The 19,905-nt window shown below is 39.6% G+C and overlaps 1 protein-coding gene across 3 annotated transcripts in view; it reads right to left on the bottom strand.

The window, feature by feature from the left end:
* tafa5a (TAFA chemokine like family member 5a) overlaps nt 1–19,905 on the bottom strand; it is a 171,594-nt gene that overhangs the window by 62,158 nt on the left and 89,531 nt on the right. For all 3 annotated transcript variants that reach the window (XR_004843533.2, XR_004843534.2, XM_006780561.3), the window contains exon 2: nt 13,516–13,665. Coding sequence is in view for 1 of the 3 variants with exons in the window: in XM_006780561.3 (XP_006780624.1) it covers nt 13,516–13,665 (150 nt within the window). In the remaining 2 variants the exon portion in view is untranslated. The remainder of the gene's footprint in view (nt 1–13,515; nt 13,666–19,905) is intronic.

Genomic DNA, 19,905 nt, shown 5'->3' with positions numbered 1-19,905 from the left:
TTTTCCTAGACCAGGGGTGGGGAACTCCAGGCCTCAAGGGCCAGTGTCCTACAGGCTTTAGACATCACCCTGGGTCAACACACCTGAATCAAATGATTAGAGAACTTCAACACATGTTGAGGAGGTAATTTAGCCATTTAAATCAGCTGTGTTGGATCAAGGACACATCTAAAACCTGCAGGACACCGGCCTGTGATGCCTGGAGATGGACACCCCTGATCTAATTTAAACAAACCAAAAAATAAGAACCAAATAGTGCTGTTGTCTAACAATTTGGGGTCTTTTAACTTGTATTGAACTTTAATTGGATACATGGAATATAGACAAATGATTACAAATACGGCGGCTTCCTCCCACCGTCCAAAGACATGCAGCTTGTGGGGTTAGGTTAATTGGATAATCAAATTGTCACTAGGTGTGAATGTGTGAATGAAAGTGAGTGCGAATGGTTGTCTGTCTCTGTGTGTTGGCCCTGCGACAGACTGGCGACCTGTCCAGGGTGTACCCCGCCTCTCGCCCTATGACAGCTGGGATAGGCTCCAGCGCCCCCCGCGACCCTAAAAAGGATAAGCGGAAGCGAATGGATGGATGGATTACAAATATTGTGGAAGTATTATCATAGATTTGGGTGTGATTTAAACTGTTTTTATACAAACAATGTTACCCCAAAGGGTCTAACTCCCATTGTAACAAAAACAAGCATTGTTCTTAATATGCTAATATTTCTGTTTTGGCCAGCCAAGTATCCAGCAGGGACTCCAACAAGTTAATGGTCCCCACCAAAAAGTATTGGGGGCACAAAACCCCAATGCAAAACAGAGTGTTAAGATTAAACAAACACGATATGTTAATTAGTGAGCTTAAGAAGTGCTGATGGGCAGATTTTGTTTGTTTTACACAGATCTAGACTAGCTGTGTCGCTTTTATCCCCTTTGTCTTAAGCTAAGCTAACCGGCTGCTGAGACCATATTAACCTTGCCGGCATAAGATGCTCTTCTTATCCGACTCTTGGTAAAGAAGTCGATGAAATGCTCAGAAATTTCAAACATGGTTTAAAAGGGAAGAAAACCATGCATGTGGAAACTGTTTGCTTTTCTAGTAACAGTAAGTCATTGTCTTCATGCCTTCCATACCGAGTCCTTGCATTCAGCTTGTGCACCCATCCAGCAGAGTGCACCCAGCTGCACAGCAATTACAGGTGGGTTTGAAACGGTACACAACGAGACGCATACATTATTAAATGAACCCGTGTTCAGATGAAATTGCTAAGCCAGCCAATAAAGGTAAATTACCAAAGACAAAACGCGGCGAGGAAGAGCGAGGGCCCTCCCCGAAATTGCATTGCATTAATGAACAACATCATTTCTGAAAATGGAGAGGAAATGCACAGTTTCACCTATCAGCATGAGACAGAGCAAGGGAAAGAGGGGGAAGAGAGAGTGAGATGGAACACAACATTGACTACCTAATTATGCATTTTATCATTTCAGTCACAATAGAGTGCCTCCTTTCTTTAGTTGCCCAGTGTACTCGTGCAGCTGTTCCTTCACTGCTTTAATGAGGAAGATAAAGAACAATCACAACCGTGTTATATTAACATCCACTGACCACCAAATTGCTTCCTGCTGCAGCATCTCATACACACAAACACACCGGTTCCCAATCATGTACAGGCCGCATAGTCACAGTCCCCTCATTTGAGCATAAACCGAATTTGGTTCATGTTGTTTTTGTCCATCAGTAAAGCCTGTGAGAGACAAAAATTACCCACACGAGTTTAATAATATTATATAAGGCAGAGGGTATTTGCTTTCCCTCTGTGGTTGTTTGTGTTTTGACACTGTAGGAACACAGGCTGTTACACATGACCTCCTGTTTTTCTTCTCCCATTGGCTTTCCCCTCACGTCCCTGACAGTCAAAGCTAGCACAGATCCTTGACTCTCTGGTGGAGCTGTAATATCATGTTGCCGGTCTATCAGATTGTGTCCATCCATCCGCTCATCCATCTGCCCAACCATCCATTCATCCAGGAAGACAATCACCCTTTTCCTTTTGGCTCTTAAAAAGAAAAGAATAAAAAAAAAAAAATAATAACTGTAATCACAAGGTAGAGCTGAAAGGAAGATAAGTGGCTGCAGGAGGGAGGAGGAGATGTACACTGCAGGGCTCTGACACCCGTCATATGGAATCAGCACCTCGTGAGTAATGGGGGTTAAAAAGGGAAAAGCGCTTTCTCTCTCGGTGCCAGATGGGCTCGTGTGTGCTGAGTGAGAGCTGTGAGTGACTGAGGGAGTGAATGAGTGAGTGAACAGTTGCATCGCTTCTTAGCAGTCCTTCTCCGTCGACGGCAGAAATCAAATAGCACGGGGGACGCGAAGGCTGACCCTACCTCGCCTGAGCTTCCGTCGAGAACAGGCGGGAAAAGACGCTTTACAATCCAGCAAGAGAACTACTGAAGAACAAGCTGTCTTTTTACATAGTGCATCTTAATGTTTGCCAAAAAGCGGGGGGGAAATTAACATCTGCTTATGAGAGATTGTGGCATTTGCTGGAGTTCTTGATGATGTCTAAAATGCTCGTAGATGACAAAGTGGTTTGTTTTTCTCCCTGAGACCCTTTCAGGTAAATAACTAAACACCTTTTTAACCCATGTAGATTTAGGAAAATTAAGTACACTGAATTTATTACATTTTTCTCTTGAGGCAACTTCTGAAGAATTCCAGTTCCTATCTTGTTAGTTTATAGGAGTGTTTCCCAACCGCTGTGCCGCTGTGCCGCAGTGCGTAGGTGTGCCGTGAGAAATGATCAGGTGTGGAAGACTATCTGGTTCCACCTGATTAGTACTCTAGCGACCAACGTGAGTAACGGGCAGACCAATTACATTCTCTTCCACTAGAGGGCAGTACAACTATCTGCTCTAATTAAATGGGTTGGCAACTGCCAGTAAAACAGAAGACTAAGACGAAATTAAATAATAGTCATGCTGTGAGTGAGACAAGGAAAATTAGTCAATCTGACCTGAGTCCTGGAGACAATTCCGACCCAGATGAAGGCCCTAGCATGAGCATTCATCAGAAGAAAGCAAAAAAGGTATACCGTGGACAAACTGAGCTAATTCCGCTCTGCCTGATGCGCGGGGAAAAGTTATCAATATGCTTTTTGTGACATTTTTGTTTGGCGCTGTGCCATGTGATTTTTCTAATGTGAAATATGTGCCGTGGTTCCAAAAAGATTGGGAAACACTGGTTTATAATACATTATCAAGAGCTCATCCTCCATGACCCTGAATTGGCTAAATAGAAGAGAATGGACAGATCAAAATTTCATATTTACAAAATCCATATCCATAAAAATATCTCATGAAAACATGTTATGTATGCATATAGCAAGAAAAATCTTATCACTTAAAGACATGCTATACTTGTTTATTCTATTCAGAAGCCAAAGGTCTTTGGTTACTGAGACTCAGACCTTGTGCAGGAATAGAGCAGAATATAAGAACCAAGTATGATGTGAAAAGAAAATGTTAGAGTTGTTAACTCTGAGTTTTTTCAATTTGTCTCATGGCCTAAAATTATTATTTTTAAATTGCAGTAAAATATATGTATATGTTTTGACAGTTTGATGTTGCTAATAAAGATCTATAGTCATATAAACGTCAAAGTATTTTCAAATTTGTGACGCATTTTTTCATCGTATTCATATATTTTTGACATTTTTTACAGCTAATACATTATTAAATCTCATATTTCATACTTTGTTCAAGGTTGCATTATAAAAAACATAAAACAAATGATGAACGTCTCATACTGTTTTTTAACAGTGCTGCTGAGAGGCCCATCACATGCAAAATCATGGGAAACACCCCCCAAACATAGGTGCTTAACCATTATTCAAACACAGTGTTTCAGCAGTAGTTAAGACTACAGACTCGTTTTAACACCCTCACCATCCTGTAAATGTGGCATGTGCCCCGAGAGGGTCTGTAGAAGCAGTAATTATTTATTAATTGTTCATAGCCTGAGCAGGCATAGCCCCTTGGACATGCGTTCACAGCGGGGGGAACTTTTCTCTTCCAATTAGCCCAGTGAGGTGGAGATGGTGAGAGCACGGGCCATCAACCACGATGGTGCCCGTGCACAGACTTGTGGGAGATGTGAAGGAGAGGCGGCAAGCGTTTAGGAAGGCACACCATGTTGGTTGCAGCCAAAAGAATACATCAGTGTCCTCGCCATCCTTTGGTGTTATGAGTAGCGTCAGGGCTCAAGGTGTAAAGAAAAAATAGACTGAAAATGGCGGCAAGAGAAGAGAAAAAGACTTTATTAATCCATGCATCTGTGTGCTTTTATACATGTAAGTGAGGATACTGTATGAGGTCTGTGTTAGTCTGTGTTCCATGTGTGTGTTCGCAGAGGATGTAAAAGACAAGGTGGGAGTGAGTTACAGCGGAGGCTGAGACATATTAGCTCTTGAGGATTTATGAGGCTGAGATGTTAGGATGACTCTGATGGGCTCACCAAGTGATTGGTGTGCTGGCCTTGCTAAGAATTCGCTTTATGAAGAGCTCTGTAATACTTCAACACAAGAGCCTGATGGCTCATTTGAAAGCCAGACAGAGCACATGAAGGCAATCCACCAAGCCAACATCCCTCTTCATGAACACTTAGCACAGAGTTGATCTTCAGCTGAATGATTTGGCATCAAATCAGCATAGACCTTAACAAGAGTTATTTTTGTCTCCCCTCATCCTGAACCAAAATTAATGGTGACTCACTGTTGCTTGGGTAACATACGATTTCTGCGTCAAAAATGCCAAAAAAAGAGTTGAAATTATGGATGGTTTTAGGTGATTGCGAGTCACATTTTTAACGTGGCTACCTTTCATTTCACGCGTACATGCTTATCAAGCATTTTAAACCAGTCTTCACTGTCTTCTTTCTTTTGACCTGGATTAATTATAATAAAACACAGAGTGCAAGATGTCCAACAATAGCGCATCAATAATGCCTGACGTTATCAACATCTCAGAACCTTGGAACACCTGGGTCCACTTGATCACACTGAAGGTGTAGATTTATGAACGCAGAGCGCAATGGGTTCTGGGCAGAAGGGATACACGGATAATGCAGCTTCATCAGGAGAGACCGTAACGGCTTGCAAGAATGCAATATGGCATCAGCATAAGCTATATCATCTGGGATATTGAAGATATGCAATCGATGTAATTATACATGCCCATGCACACACATCCAGTGGACTACTTTTTTATGTTTGGCTGCATTAATATCCATCATCTGCAATAACAAAAACAAACTACACATCTGTTTATACAAAAGTTTAAAGGCTTCGCTGTAAATGCGGCAAGAATTTTGAAATGACATTTCACGAATTTTACCTGCTTATGCTGATTCATGTAAAAATAACTTTTATAATAACATGTGACCCTTTTTATGATTCCATAAAAAGCTAACAAAGACATTCTGTCTGCTTAAAAGGTTTTTATTTTAAAAAATACCGCTAATGTACACGATCATGTCACACATTCATAATATGTGAGTGTGTCATCATTTATTAAGAAATACAAAACCAGGACATTTTTTAAATAACTGTGAAAAATGAATTCGCCTTATTGGGTAATTCAACAGGGAAGAGGCTACAAAGCGACATAATGCAAGGTTAATAGATGGGAAACTTACTGTAACTATGCCACAGAATGAAAGCCAGAGCTCAACACTTTGCATTATTTTTATGCTAATGTTCGCCACTCGTCAGCTTTTTCACCCCACGGGGGAAAACACAAGCTTTCTTTGTATTATATTTCTGCTTGTCATACTGCAAAACACAAACCAGTTCATGATGTGTGTGTGTGCGCGCGCGTGCATAAACTCACAAAGAAGCTGTTTTGATAGCAGTCGCTCTTGGGGGAAGAGAGCTCCGCAGTAATATTTTCCAAAAATTCAGAGTGCCCAAGAAACGGGAAAAACAGGAGGAAAGTATTAAACAAAACAAAACCAAAAAAAAAGAACAATGCTCATTTGGGAATTTTTTTTGTTCTCGTTCTCTTTTATAGCCTGCAAAACCGATGGCTTGACAGTTGGAACAACTTGCTTGGATAATGTTTGAAGAGTGTTGGGGAAGAAAGATGCTGCTATTTTTAACTCTCACTCAATACTTTTCATTCTGAGTTTCTTAGAGTTCCTGTCCCATGAAGAAAAAAAGCAGTGAGAATATAGAATTCACAACAATGGTCAGTGTCAAAGTGCCTCATTATTGCAGAAAATAAAACTGTAGCAGCTGATGTAAGTAACACTTGCAGATTTTCCTTCAGTGTAAAACTCAGATGTGGCCATTTGTGTTTCTTTGCCATTTTTCTCACGTTCCCTTTTATTTTCTCCGTTTTTCATTATTCAGTTGTATCTTTTTCAGTAGTTGTTGTTTGGTGAATGCATTTTCCAGTATAACAGGCCGCAAGATGCTAATGGGTCCTTCACAATGGATTCACACCACATATGTATACAGAGAGTGGCTCAGTATACAAAAGACTGATGCCAAAATGAAAATATACAATGTGGATGTGCTGTTTTTCTCGTTTCTTTTTTAATATAAAATGAAAGTGTCAGCAAGGAAAACTGTGAATTTAAGGAGGATTCTCTATATCCATTACTATAGTATTGTTATTTGAAGTTAATATTTTAGTGCATATTGGATGATAAATGGGAGATTTCTGCAAAAGAAAAATAAATTTTGTTAATAGCACCAATACTGTCAATAAGAAAATCCAGGAAGCAAACGGGAGGCAGAATGGAGGGTTTGCTTGTACTGGGTATTATTGGTACATAAAAAGAATCATGCCGTTCGTGTCCCACTGCAGTTAGTAGGCTACAGCCTCTAAGCCAGCACACCCAAGGAGAAGCATCCCACCCCAGGCTGCAGTCCCCATCTGCCTGCCCTTTTTCACTCCTCTCCCTTTGACAAGACTGCAGCCCATGGTGTTCAGTCGTTGCTATACTTGTGCACATCAGAAACAGAAAATTTTTTTTAAAAAGGGAAAAATAGAAAGAGTGATATTACAATTGCGCTGCTGGACCATTCCAGTCTCTGTGCCCCTAGACAGTACTGTGGTAGTGGCTAGCTTGCTAACTGGCTACAGGAGATGACATGACATGTTTTCCCAACAGACTGCGATTCCCTCCTTTCCTCTCTGGATCAAATCAAACCAGTGTGCTGATGCAGTATGATTGGAGCTGTGGTACTATCTGATAGCCCAGAGACTGAGTCTGACGCATACTGTTGTCTCTATCACTGACTGATTCACTGGAACAATTCCTCATATGCAAGCTACCCGGGGAAGTGAGTCTAGTGGGAAGAGTCATTTTTGAAGCTTGTAATGCAGCTTAGTGAAATGACAATGCAACCTGTATTTTAGAAGTGGTGGAACAAGTATTTATTTAGATTAAAAACAGTAGTACAAAAAAATAGGAACAGTATTTTTAAAAAATGATTGTAGTTTAATCTGTCTTAACACATTTACATTTCTTAATATAACATATATATAAAGTTAATAAGAAAATTCAATTATGTTAAAAAAAATAATGTGTCTTTAATCAATCTGGGGGAAAAATGGACTCTACACTATCCTAACACTACCATTAACACTATCCAGAATTCAAAGCCAGCCAGAAGCCAGCAGCCTCGGTATTAGCAAAAGCTCAGATGAGTTCAAATTCAGTGACTGGAATTAATAAACAGACTGGGAAAAATGTGAGTAAATGACATTTATTTTGTCATATAAATCCTTTCCACTCGCTTTTGATTTTTGAGGTAAAATATGTTAGGTAACAGTGAAGCACAAAGCATCTTTTTATTATCCGTACCTCTTTCAATCGGCAGAGTGCTTTATTTTCAGTTGACAGAAGATCCTGCAGTCTTTGCAGAGTTTCATAATTTCTTTTATTAAGAAAATAACATTTTTCATGAAAGAAAAGGTTATAATTTACTTGTAAATGCTGCCAGTTATAGTTCTTGGAATCTGCAAAAAACAGTATTTCCAAGGCAATACTGAAAAAACTGGAAATCGGAATGAGTCAAGAAAATTAGCGCATCTCTATAAAACAGTGGAGACATCTGACCAGTGTGCAAAGTAATGTTGCTCTTTAACTATATATAGCATGGTAATATGTCCATGTCACAGTCGAGTCACAGTTTACATTAAATCCATTATGTGAATTTAACAATTACAGTAAGTAAGTAGAAATTGGTAACATAAAAAAACATGAATGTTACAGGTAATTTAAAAAAATCCTCTGGGATTAATAAAATATTCTGAAATACAAATCCACCAAAAAATATATTTTTTTCCAGGTCATTCATCAAAAGTGCACTTTTTATGAAATATTTTAGTTGTGCGCTATGTTGCTAAGAGGTTGGACAACCCTGTCGCCAATACACTGGAACCTGAAAAAGTAGATTTTAAAAAGTGCTTCTTGTTGGTGTTCTAATACATTTTTGACCATTAAATTGAAACTACTCACTCCTAAGAGACATAAAACTTCACTCACGCTAATGTCAAGCAACTTTTAAAATCAGGGTGGAATGTAAAATGGCTTGTGAAAGTCAATGATAATGTAGTTATATAGAAATAAGGACAGAAATTTTGAAGTTTTTCTTGTACTGGTTAGTGGGACACGCTCATTCTAGTCTGAAAAGATTGGAAAAAATGTCAGCTTATATCAAAGAGGACTGATGTTTGATGTTAGCACACGGCTCGATCACGTCACTCACTGTTTCTGCAATTCCAGGCTAAATAGATTTCTGAAAGAGGTTTGCACATTTATTGTTGGACATAACAGTATATGCTTGAATTGAATCAGTTGGTTAAGGACTGGTTAAAAAAAAAACTTCAAACCTTTCTCCAGGCCCATGACCCTCGAAACTGGTCACACACGAGGCAAGGTCATCATTTCAGCCAAACAAAATCACAAGCAAATTCACCTGAGGCAGGGGCTCCCTGCTGAGCTACCACTGTTACCACCACCACACTCCACCTGTAACAAGCTCCTCCAAGTCTCTGGCTCACTCTGTAGCCCCCTCACGCCTGCAGCAAGTCTGGGTAGGTAACATTATTCCTCTCTAATAGTATCTCTTGGTCTCTCAGCCTCATAAAAAGAATTATTATCAGCTCTCTTAAAAATCATCAAGCACAGATGTAAAAAGGCTCAAGAGCATGAAATTGTAGCTACTAAAGGGTGTACTTATGCAACACTAGGGTGTGATACAGGCCTCAAATAGCCAGAGCCATTGAAGTAAAACGAAGAAAGACGCTATTGCAGCGCGTGACAGAGACAATTGAAAAAAAAAAAGCAAAGAGGAGAAGAAGAGGGAAAGAACAAAATGTGAAATGGAAAGGGTCAGAGAAAGACAGCATTTTATGCCACATATGTAATTCTGCAGGGTTTTGTTTTATTTTCTCAAAGCACGTTCCCTTACGGACTCGTGCATCAAACAGCGCGACAACAGAAAGCTTATCATGTTGACGGCTTATCTCCTACTTTCACCTCCTCAAAGCAATAAACACACACAGAGCAAGTGGAAGATGGGAAATGCACAACAACAGAGGATGGCTCTTCAGGATCAATGCCACTACAGCTTTCCCTGTCTTTTTTTTTTTTTTCTTCATCTTCCAGGTCCCGCCCGAGAAACAGAAACAGTCTGAGGCTGTTGACGGAGCTATGGATTATCCTGTATGCATGGAATGACCGATGTGAACAGAGTCTGAAGCATGAAGGACACCGATCGTGTCAGCCAAGGCAAAGGCATATTACAACAGAGCGCAGACCTCAAGGACTCAAGTAGATTAAAACTGATTGAAATCCCATTTGTGGCATTTGTGGTCTGTTCTGTCAGCATCCCTCCCCACCCGTCACCCTCCACCCGCTCTCTTTTTCAATGTTCCCAAAGTGAGCCGAGTGTGAGTCTGAATATAAAACAAATAAGATTGCATTTTTGGAGACAAGCGCCTCAAATTTGCATGGCAATAATATCAAGCTGTGAGATTTTGTAATGTGAACAGCAATAAAGAAGTGTGTGTTTGTGTGTGCTTGAGCGCTTGTGTGACTGTGTATGGGTGTCAGGTTTTTTTTGACGGGAAACAACGTGGCATTATGGAAGGAAACTGATAAATCACTATCTGACAGAAAAATATGTACACAGATGTGCATCTGCGTACGGGCATGCTCGAAACCAAACATTCGATTCAGTCACACGTGCATGTACACACACCTTTAACCGAATGCAAAAACGCACCAACATGCGTTTAAAATGCTTGATGCTTTTATTTTAGTTAGCAGAAGATTTCAAATCTGAGGTTATTTAGGAGATTTAGGGATTATTATGTTGGCTGTTTTATTATGTTGTATAAAGCTTTATAATGGCTGGCAGGAGGCACTGCCTGCAAAGTCCCCTGTGTGCAGCAATTGCCACGTATTACATGCAAAATCATCAGCTGTGTGTTAATTTTAATTATTTTAAGATCATAGTAAAATCCTCCTGCACAGATGTGGGTATATGCTGTTTACCTGCAAAATGAACCACTAAACCTACGTGCAGTGCATACAGATACATACCTTGCTTTTGTGAATTTACTATAAGTTGTTACATTTACTGCAGTACATAACACTGATTGCAGAATTTTTACATCTATAGCTATACTATGAAGAAGAAACAGGAAGGCTGAGGGAAAAATCATCACACTTTACATAGGTAGGAATTCTAGTTTATTTTAGTTGCAAAAGCAAAAATGCAGTAAAGCCTAGAGCTTTCAACAGAGTACTTAATTGCAATGGTTAAATAAATTATGCATATAGGATAAGTAATTACACACCTAAAAACAATGGTCAAAACAGCTTCTCCATGCTTTGTGTTGAGCACTTCGAATTGAAATGTGCTTTGAAAAGGAAAAAGTTCCATGCCACAGTGTGCCCTGTTAATGTATGTAGCGCATATGCACACTATCGGTCTTTTTTTTTTTCCAGTAGTTGGTTATACCTGGCATCCACCTCCACGGGTCTCTTGAGGCAAGCTGATAAGCTTAAGCTCTCTTCAATAAGAGTCACATCTAGCCTACACAAAACGCCACCGTGCGCCATGGAGTCCACGTTGTGACAAATACTTCCTGATGTTATCGAGATACTGAGGATTTATGCAATCATGCATACCGCTTATTTAATGGCAAAAGTGAAGTGGCTCCACAGCGCAAGCGGTTATGTCAATAAGATCGGAACTTCCTTGAAACGAGAAACTGAGACGCGCAGCTCAGTGTGAAGCAGTTTAGCCACAGGAAGAAAATGATTTTGGAGAAAGACCAGATTTCGAATGTCATGTTGACTCCTGTCTGCTGAACAAATTGGTATTAACGTTCAGTCCATTTAAACACGGTTCAAAGCCGTCTCTTCATGAGATCAGCAGGTAAAAAACAGTCAAACAGCGCACTGAGGATATGTAGCTCCTCTAACCAGGCATACAACTGTGAAGGCACAGTTGAAAACAGGCAAAACAAGACATCCACAGTTACAGTTCACTGCAGGTCTTTCTTGATAATAGAGCCATTTGTTCTGCCTTCACCTGAGCACACAACCTCCCCTCCCTCAATGCGTAGAGGCCACATCACGCGAGAGAGTAAAAGGCACTCGAAAAGGCCATGGGGCTGCAGTGAAGATACCTTATTTCTTAAAATTCTTTGAGATGTAATGGAGCCAGAATGGTGATAACGAGAAAAAGGACTCGAGATGACCAAGTTCAAGCTTCCCCTCGTTAAATAAATGTATGCGAAGATGTCTGGGCAACAACTAATGAGCCCTTTTCTACTGTAAACACCCATTAAGTTTCTTTTCTTTGTAATGATCATTTCTCTACCTTTTGGCTGTCCATTGAAAACTATGCATTTACCATTTGAAAACACATTGTGAGCAGTTAGCATTTAGGGGATGTTTTAGTTTAGTTATGCTGATATTTTGAGAGCTTTTTGCAAGAAGGTGAGAATTCTTAATCTTTTATTCAGGAAATGCAGGGATTATGTGTTGTATCTCAGTAATAAAAAGTTCAGTTATGTCAAGATTTGTAATAACAACGCTTACAGTAATGACTTCCCACTTGAAATATGAATGTTAGCCTTTTTCTTCATGTAATTGCTGCAGCTGACTTTGCTATTTCTATGCTACTAAGCTCAGTGAAACGCAGTTGGCTTTTTACTCAACTGGATAAGGAAACTACTGCCCGACTATATAGGATTGTAAGGACCAATATCTGGTGATGTAAAAATCTGATGTATCAGCCAAACTTCTTTTCTTCAGAAACACAAAATATTAAAACATTTCTCCAACATTTGTATGCATAGTTATTTATGGGTCCTTACTAAGATGATTTAACAATGCAGTTCACATTTGATGTCAACATGAAAGTTGCAGATGATCTTCTGGCAGACAAAATATGCAAAATCAACACCTGTAACGTTGTTAACCAATGTTTCTAACATCTTTTTATATTTTTATTAATCAGCTATTGCAAATTGCTTGTCAAATAGCTAATATCGCTAATAGTAAATAGGTAATAGTTCTGCTTATATCATGTAGCTTCTTGTATTTGTTTGGAATAACTGTCTCTAAGTCTCTGACAGTCAACATTAAGAATTCCTTCATCTGCAAGATGTCTGCACGACACTCTCCTAGAACATTTCAGTGTATTTAGATTTTTGCATCACCGTAGAGTGACAGGAATTTACATGACCACTAAATAGAGTTTGGCTTTATCTTGTGCAACTGTATAAAATGTTCTCTTTATTTTGAAATTGCATCTCATATCACTAGATAACCGCAAATGTCAACTTCAAATTGCTTGATCTAAAGATGACAGTCTTATTATTTTGGATCTTATTGTTAGGATAAAGCAGCCTGAGAAATTAAGCAAGCACTCACTTTTAGAGAGCTTAAAGCAGCTTTCATTTTTGCTTCCAAATGACAAATGTTGCTTTTCTTCTCTATTAATAATATCAATAACAATAAGAACTCTGGTTGGACTAAAACTGACATTATTGCACAGGAAGTGCCACTCTTCCATGAAAAATAAGTCCATCTGTTGGTGAGGGATTTAGAAACACCCCTGGAGCTTCTTCTTCTTCTTTTTTTTTTTTAAAGATGAAACAGAAAAAAAGATTTAGTGCAGGTTTTACTAACATAAAGAAAGCCCTGTGATCTACTTTGCTCCACACTGTAGGTTTATCCACCTTAAGCCCTAACTAAAAAAAACAGCGAAAATCTAGCTGCCCCGAGACTGTTGATGCAGTTTTCTACGCTCGGATATGGCTTAATTTTACATTCAATTTTCTTTACATGCTTCAAGGCAAACACAATTCAATGTAAAAGCCAAACAACCCCGAGGAAAATCGTGTTCATGTCTGAGTAGTTTTCACTCTTAATGACAGCAAAGCTAAGTCAGAATCTACCCCTCCCCCTCTCTCTTACCGTCCACACAGGCGGGTCTAGCTCTTGTAGTTCCAGCGATCTGGCCCTTCTTACAGGCGCAGCGGGCCGTCTGCCTGGCGATGGTCCGCCGTGGTTGGCTGCTGTCCCTGTCCAGCGTCACAATCTCACATGTCCCCGCTGCCAGCTGGCCTGGAAATGAGATTGCACCACAGGACACGAGGTCAGAAAGATGAAATCATAAACAGGGCAAAATAAATGACTCTGTCTCTTCTGTTAAATTTGTGTTGTGTTGTATGTTCAGCAGCGTAGAACTTTTTTTTAAATCCTTGGTAGCTCAGCTGACAGGGCAGCAGGTTAACAATAGCTAATTTGTAGTGTCAGGTCTTATGAGAACAACCAATGCACATTCTGAAATGTCCTTATCTTTAGCAAAGACTCTAGACACATTAATATGCACGCTAAGATCATTTAACCTCAGAAAGGTACGACTCATTGTGCTCTACCGGTTGTATCCTGGAAAGTAGATGCTTTATTCCCCTGCTGAAGTATAGGCAGGTGTGATTTCAGTGCTGGGTTTAATAAAAGCTAGAGAGGAGTAAGGGCAAGGTTCAATGATGGAGTGCATCCAGGTTCTTCTATTTACGTTTACAAGACAGAGCACCGGCCTTGGTGAAAGTGTGCACCTCTTGATGTCCTTTTAATTGCTCACAAATTCAACTTTCTTTTTCTAAGAGGCGTTGCGGTGTCTAACTTGAATAAACAGATTGGAGATGTGAAAGGGCTAGATGAAAAATCTACTTTCCTTTAACTGATTTTAACCACATCAGCAGGAATACCATTTTGTCACTTTCACGGTGAAAGCGATTTGCGTTCATTAAGGTTTGACAGGCCTGAGATCCTTAGCCCTCGACATCTCCACTGGAACCGCTCACAAGCCAGCAGAGGGACACTGTAATGGGGCTGACTTTAAAAGACAATGGTGGAGAAATTACTTTTAAATTTCAGCCACCTAAAGACTACCCATGAGCTATTTCCCATTAAGGGCCACATCCAATCAGCGCACCTCTTTGAAGGTAATGTGCCCATTACCCATGAATAAAACGCATGAATACTGATGAACTTTGTAATTGCTGCCAAGCCCCACTGTCTTACACACAGACATATCCTTCCATGTATTCAATCAGGTGACCTTTGGCCTTGTAGCTGGGCCCTTGCTGCTCGCAAATTAACCTTTGTCTGTGTGTGGAGGCCCTCGGATGCCATCTTGGAGAGGCTTATCGGGATCTAATTGTGATTGGCAAGAGGATGGAAGTTGTGATTAAATCTGGACTTGAGTCGCGAACACTTGGGTGGCTAGCTTAATGAACTGAGCGGCGAGGGGTCACACCGAGGGTAATGGGGATCTATCAGGATTCATCCACATGCAGGTACCTGCGGGGGCCATGGTCACACACACTGAGAACACGGCTGTGTGCATATAATATTTAGCTTGCTATACTCTTACATGTGCTATTTGAATAATATGTCTATGGATATAGGTTTGCATGTGTTCAGTACCTTCAAACGTTGATTAAGTAGCATTATGCTGCACTTCAATCAATATATTTATATAAGAAGACAGATATTCAAAAAATTAATTGATATAACAAAATGTTGTCTCTGAGAATTAGACAGCACTGTAGTGTTTTAGCAATGGGTTCAGACACATGGAATGGAATTAATCTTCTCACTGGTGATACCTGAAACAACACACCCCTACCAATGCAGCATTCACGGACATTCTTCAGTTTAATGGTTTAACCTTTTCTTAATTTAATTATTGTTCTTTTGTTTCACATTTTTGTGTGTTTTGCTGACACCAAGTGAAAACAAGCTTAAAACATCTCCTGACATATTTTCTGCTGAAACGGGCCAAATTATTTTGGCAGAAGTGCAACTTCTGTCCAAAATGTCAGAAACACAGTGTGAAAAATGCTTTGCAAAACTACTGCGACTGCTTCCAAGGAGCTGGCAGGTCGCTGATAAACGAATGCAGAATTAGCTAACCCACTTGGAAAAGTAACACAAATTTGGTATTTGCCCACGCAGATGCATTTGATGGTTCACTTGTATGTCAAATATAGGGTCAAAGTAAAAGTACTGTACTCCGATAAATGTCAAATTAAGTACCAGATCAAAGTGGCCAATTATTTCAACTACTTTATCGACGTAATTAAGAACAGCACCCATCATTACCCATGTCCACCTATATTGTCTGTGTGTCTGTTTGTGTTTGCAGCCAGTTACCAGGCGTTATTGGTATACAATTTATTATATCTATAAATACAACTCTACGAAGAAGACAGGAGACGTGATTAGGGAAGTGCAGAAAGATAAATTAACACAAGATGCCTTTGCTCAGAAAGGCATGCCAACAAAATTCACTGTCTGAAATGTTTTGCAGTGAGATGAAGCGCCCCTTCCCCATCGACACACACACACTTGCTCTTCTTCTCTTTCATGCCTTCTTACTTAACATACCTCTTGCATCTATTCTATCTTTAATGCCTGATGTCGGATAATGATGTCTGAACTGCTGTATGTGTATTTGCATCTATGCACATCTTAATCCTACTCACTGCCTTCTTCCTGCTTCCTCTTTTGGAACTCTTCCATCGCAAGACGCTGGACAGACTGTTTAGATCTGTCTTATGCAATCTTGTGAATCACTGTGCCACCGAGTTACCATGTGCGAAGTCAACAAGTTCAGAGACTGTGGCTGATTCGACGCTGCGATTCTCTGTTGTTCGTCTATTTTGAGTCGACGGAGCTCATTAATTGACTATGTTTCGTCAAACAGGGGCCTTGCTCTTGCCACCACAGCTGTAGCTGTCAGGAAACTGAATTAATATCTGTTTTATGTTGTTGTCTTGCCGTGTAAAGTATACTACTTCTTGGTATGACGATGAATCTTCTAATTTTAAACTGAGGTTAAAACGAAACAGTTCCTTACTCACATTATGAAGCTAAATAGGACAGAGAAAAATATTTCACGTTTTATTTAAATGTATATTTTTGAGCTGCTGACACTGATCTTAACTGTTGGACTATGTACCTTTAAAACTTTGAAACAGGCCTATAAACTGGTCAGGAATTGCTTGGCAACCACTGGTCGCTAGGATAAAATGAGTAGTCCTTGAGCAGCTTCAAGGACTTCAAGTGTTTGCTGGAGGTTGCTAAAACTGATGACTAAAGCTTGATTTAGACTTTCCACTTAGACTGCGGTAAACCAACTTACATACTAACTGCAAACTCTTTTTATTCCTACAGTGCAACTTTCCACACCATTTAATTTGTTGTGGTATGCGTCGACCAGACATATAGTTACATTTCTCAGGAGGTGCATTTCAGGTTGCATAGAAGCTTGCAGCATAAATTTAAAGGGGTTAAAGCGTAAGTTACAACTTAGATCGGACACATTCATAGTAAGCCCCAATCACACATGGAGTAAAGACCAGTCGGTAACTCCACGGTAACCACTGGTTGCTAAGAAAAAAATGTGTATCCCCCAAATCTAAAATTCTTTGCTGTTGCTAGGTGACATTGGCCAAAACGAGCTAGTTGAAGTTGCTAGTTGTACTGAAAACCTTGCAATTGTTTTGGTTGCTAGCAGTTTGTCATGGTCAACCTTAGTTTGTATGGAAGACGCAGGCTTGTCTCCAAACTCTTGTCGACTACGAACCGCTAACAGTCCAGCACAAATCAGAAACACACACTGCTCACCTTCTAAAAAATTTCGGTTTCAACGTAAGGCACAACCTTTACTTTGAAGATTAATGGTTTCCATTATCAAATTGTGTTGCAGTTTGTTCAAGTTTCATTACAGCTCACTGGTTAGTTAGCAAATCTATGTAGACAAGTTGCCATTTTCAATGCAACAATAGGCAACCCGGCAATCTGCTTGCGACCAAAGCAATCACAAGGATGTTTTTGTGCGCAGTACCTTTTATGTGACAAGCAAACATTCACCAACTGATCGGGAAATACACATTTTTCCAGGGAGTAGTTGATGAGTATCTAGGCTTGTGTGACTGAGGCCTTGAATTGAAATTGTCAAATGATTCAACGGGTTGAATTTCTGTGCACGTTTGAACACGTTTTATGGCTCTAAAACTCAAAAACAATTTCACTTTTAAATTGAAGTGTAACAAATGTGTTTCATGGAGTTTGGTCAATGTTAAGATAATTCATCCATGCCAGCTGACGCAAGACTTTAATGAGAAGAGTTAAAAGCCATTATACACACGCTAACATGCTTAGAAAGCAGTTTGATGTTGGTCAGGTATGATATTCACATTCTTCGTGTGATGATAACACCAGAAACACAGCTCCACAGGTATGTCCACAGTAAGTAATTAATCCTTAATAATAACAAATATCTTCCTCAGATTTCACAGCAGTCCATAACTAGTTTCAGTTCAGTTTTATTTGTCATATGCAAGTTAGCACAGGGTCAACATTGCAATGAAATGTGTTTGACGAGCAGCAGTCACTCAGCAGCATGGTACAGTAGGAGAAAATATAATAAAATAAAATAAAATAGAAAAATAGAAAAATAGTAAGGAGCAAAATATTAGAGAGACATGGTAAAAGAGAAAAGATGACTAAATATATATGTATCTATAAATATAAATATATGTACACTAGTGATTAAATAAGAAAATCTTGAAAAGAAATATGACGGGAGGGCAGATGGGATATTGCACAGGAATGAGCAGCAGAACTAAACCAGTAATAAAATGTAAAAATATGGTCCATCTTTCGAATTCTTGCAATAAATTCTAAATCAAATTTCCGCAAGCCTCCTTAATATGCTACTAAAAATGATAATAAAAAGTTAATACTAAAAATGTATCTGGGTTGCCATCCTGAGGAATTTGTTTCTGCAGACAGTTTTACAGAAAGAAAGATATTTGTTTGATAGTTGGGGGGAATCTCACAGAAGTCTTTAGGGAAATGCCAAAACAAGTTCTAAATGCAAGTGTTCGAGGTGTTTCAGTTTTTCCAGATAATATGTAAGAGAACTTGAAGACAAGCTGGTCTCTATCTCCCAATAACGTGGGAGTTGATTTCATTGCTTCTTTTCTAAAACAAATTGCTCCAAGCGTCCCTGTGGCTCTGCCTCCAGAACACAGTGCCAAGGATAGGACAGACTCTGCCACTGTGAAACACAGCAAAGCTAAACAAACAAAGAATTAAAAAAAATGAACCCAACCAAATCTCCCCAACACAACAAAGTATCCCTCCTCCCACTGGTCCTGGGGGATCTGCAGAGAAAGTTGAAATGTTAGAGGATACACAGCTGCGATGAGGCTGTCTCGCCACAGCATAACTGCACATTTGGTCCACAACACAAACTCTGTATTTCTCAGAATTAATACGAAATATCATTGTTCATTTACAATTTATTACATGCACTAATGCAGTCTTTTCACAATCATCCCATGAAGAAAATGGACCGTGACGAGAGGAAGCTGTAATCCCCTTTTTGGGGATAGCCACATAAACAGTGGAGAGAAAAAAAATCAGAAACTGGAAGGAATCCTTAGAAAGAAGCCCAAAGCTTGTACTAGTAGTGCTATGATTCATCATCACCCTTATCGGCTCCTGTTGTTGAGCAGTTGTCAGCTTGGCCAGCCAAATGCCTGATTAAAATGTATGTGTGGCCACCCTAGAGTGAAATGAAGGCTCTGACTGTGGCAGAAGATGGATTCATGTGGCACAGCGTATGACTTAATGCAACGTAATGTTATTGACATCCTCCTGTGTCTTATTATTCCTTCTCCCGCTATTCAGCACATTAAAATTGCACAGCCATACAGGGCTATTTGACAAATGTCCAGCATGGCATTGCAGGAAGACTTGACTCGACCCCCGCTCCTTGCATCTTTTGCTTTGCGTCTTTTTCAGAATGTGCTTTTTCATTCATTTTTTTAAAAATATATTATTTTTTGTCTCGTTTTGCTGCTCAAGAGATCCAAATGCAAGAAAAAGCTACTTCTAAGAATCTGCTGATCTGAATGTCTAAGATATTTATAAATGTGTGGTTAAGGCTTGCTATGAACGGTTGGTATAGTTTGGTTGCTGTTTTTTTTCTTCTTCTTCTTCTTTTTTCTTGGTCCTTTGAAAATCTAAAGTGTGTTAGACTCATGCTGAGATTGCATACTGTGCTAAACAAGAAGCTGCTATTACTGAACCATTTTTGAGTGTCCTTGTAAATGCAGCACAAAAACACATTCTGACATGACATTTACTGAGATACTGAAGTGCGGTCTAACCGAATGAGTTTTTAATTAGCCCTCATTTTCCAGTAATACTCATGGCAGCGTACATAAGAAAGATGAGTCCTCCCATGCAAAAAATAGTTGCAAAATGTCTCTGGATGGTAAA

Source organism: Neolamprologus brichardi, chromosome 17 (assembly GCF_056152115.1).
Source record: "Neolamprologus brichardi isolate AB-2024 chromosome 17, ASM5615211v1, whole genome shotgun sequence".
NCBI classification, from domain to species: Eukaryota; Metazoa; Chordata; class Actinopteri; order Cichliformes; family Cichlidae; genus Neolamprologus; species Neolamprologus brichardi.
Note: the sequence above shows the minus strand (reverse complement) of the source record. Positions and strands in the feature narration are given on the sequence as shown.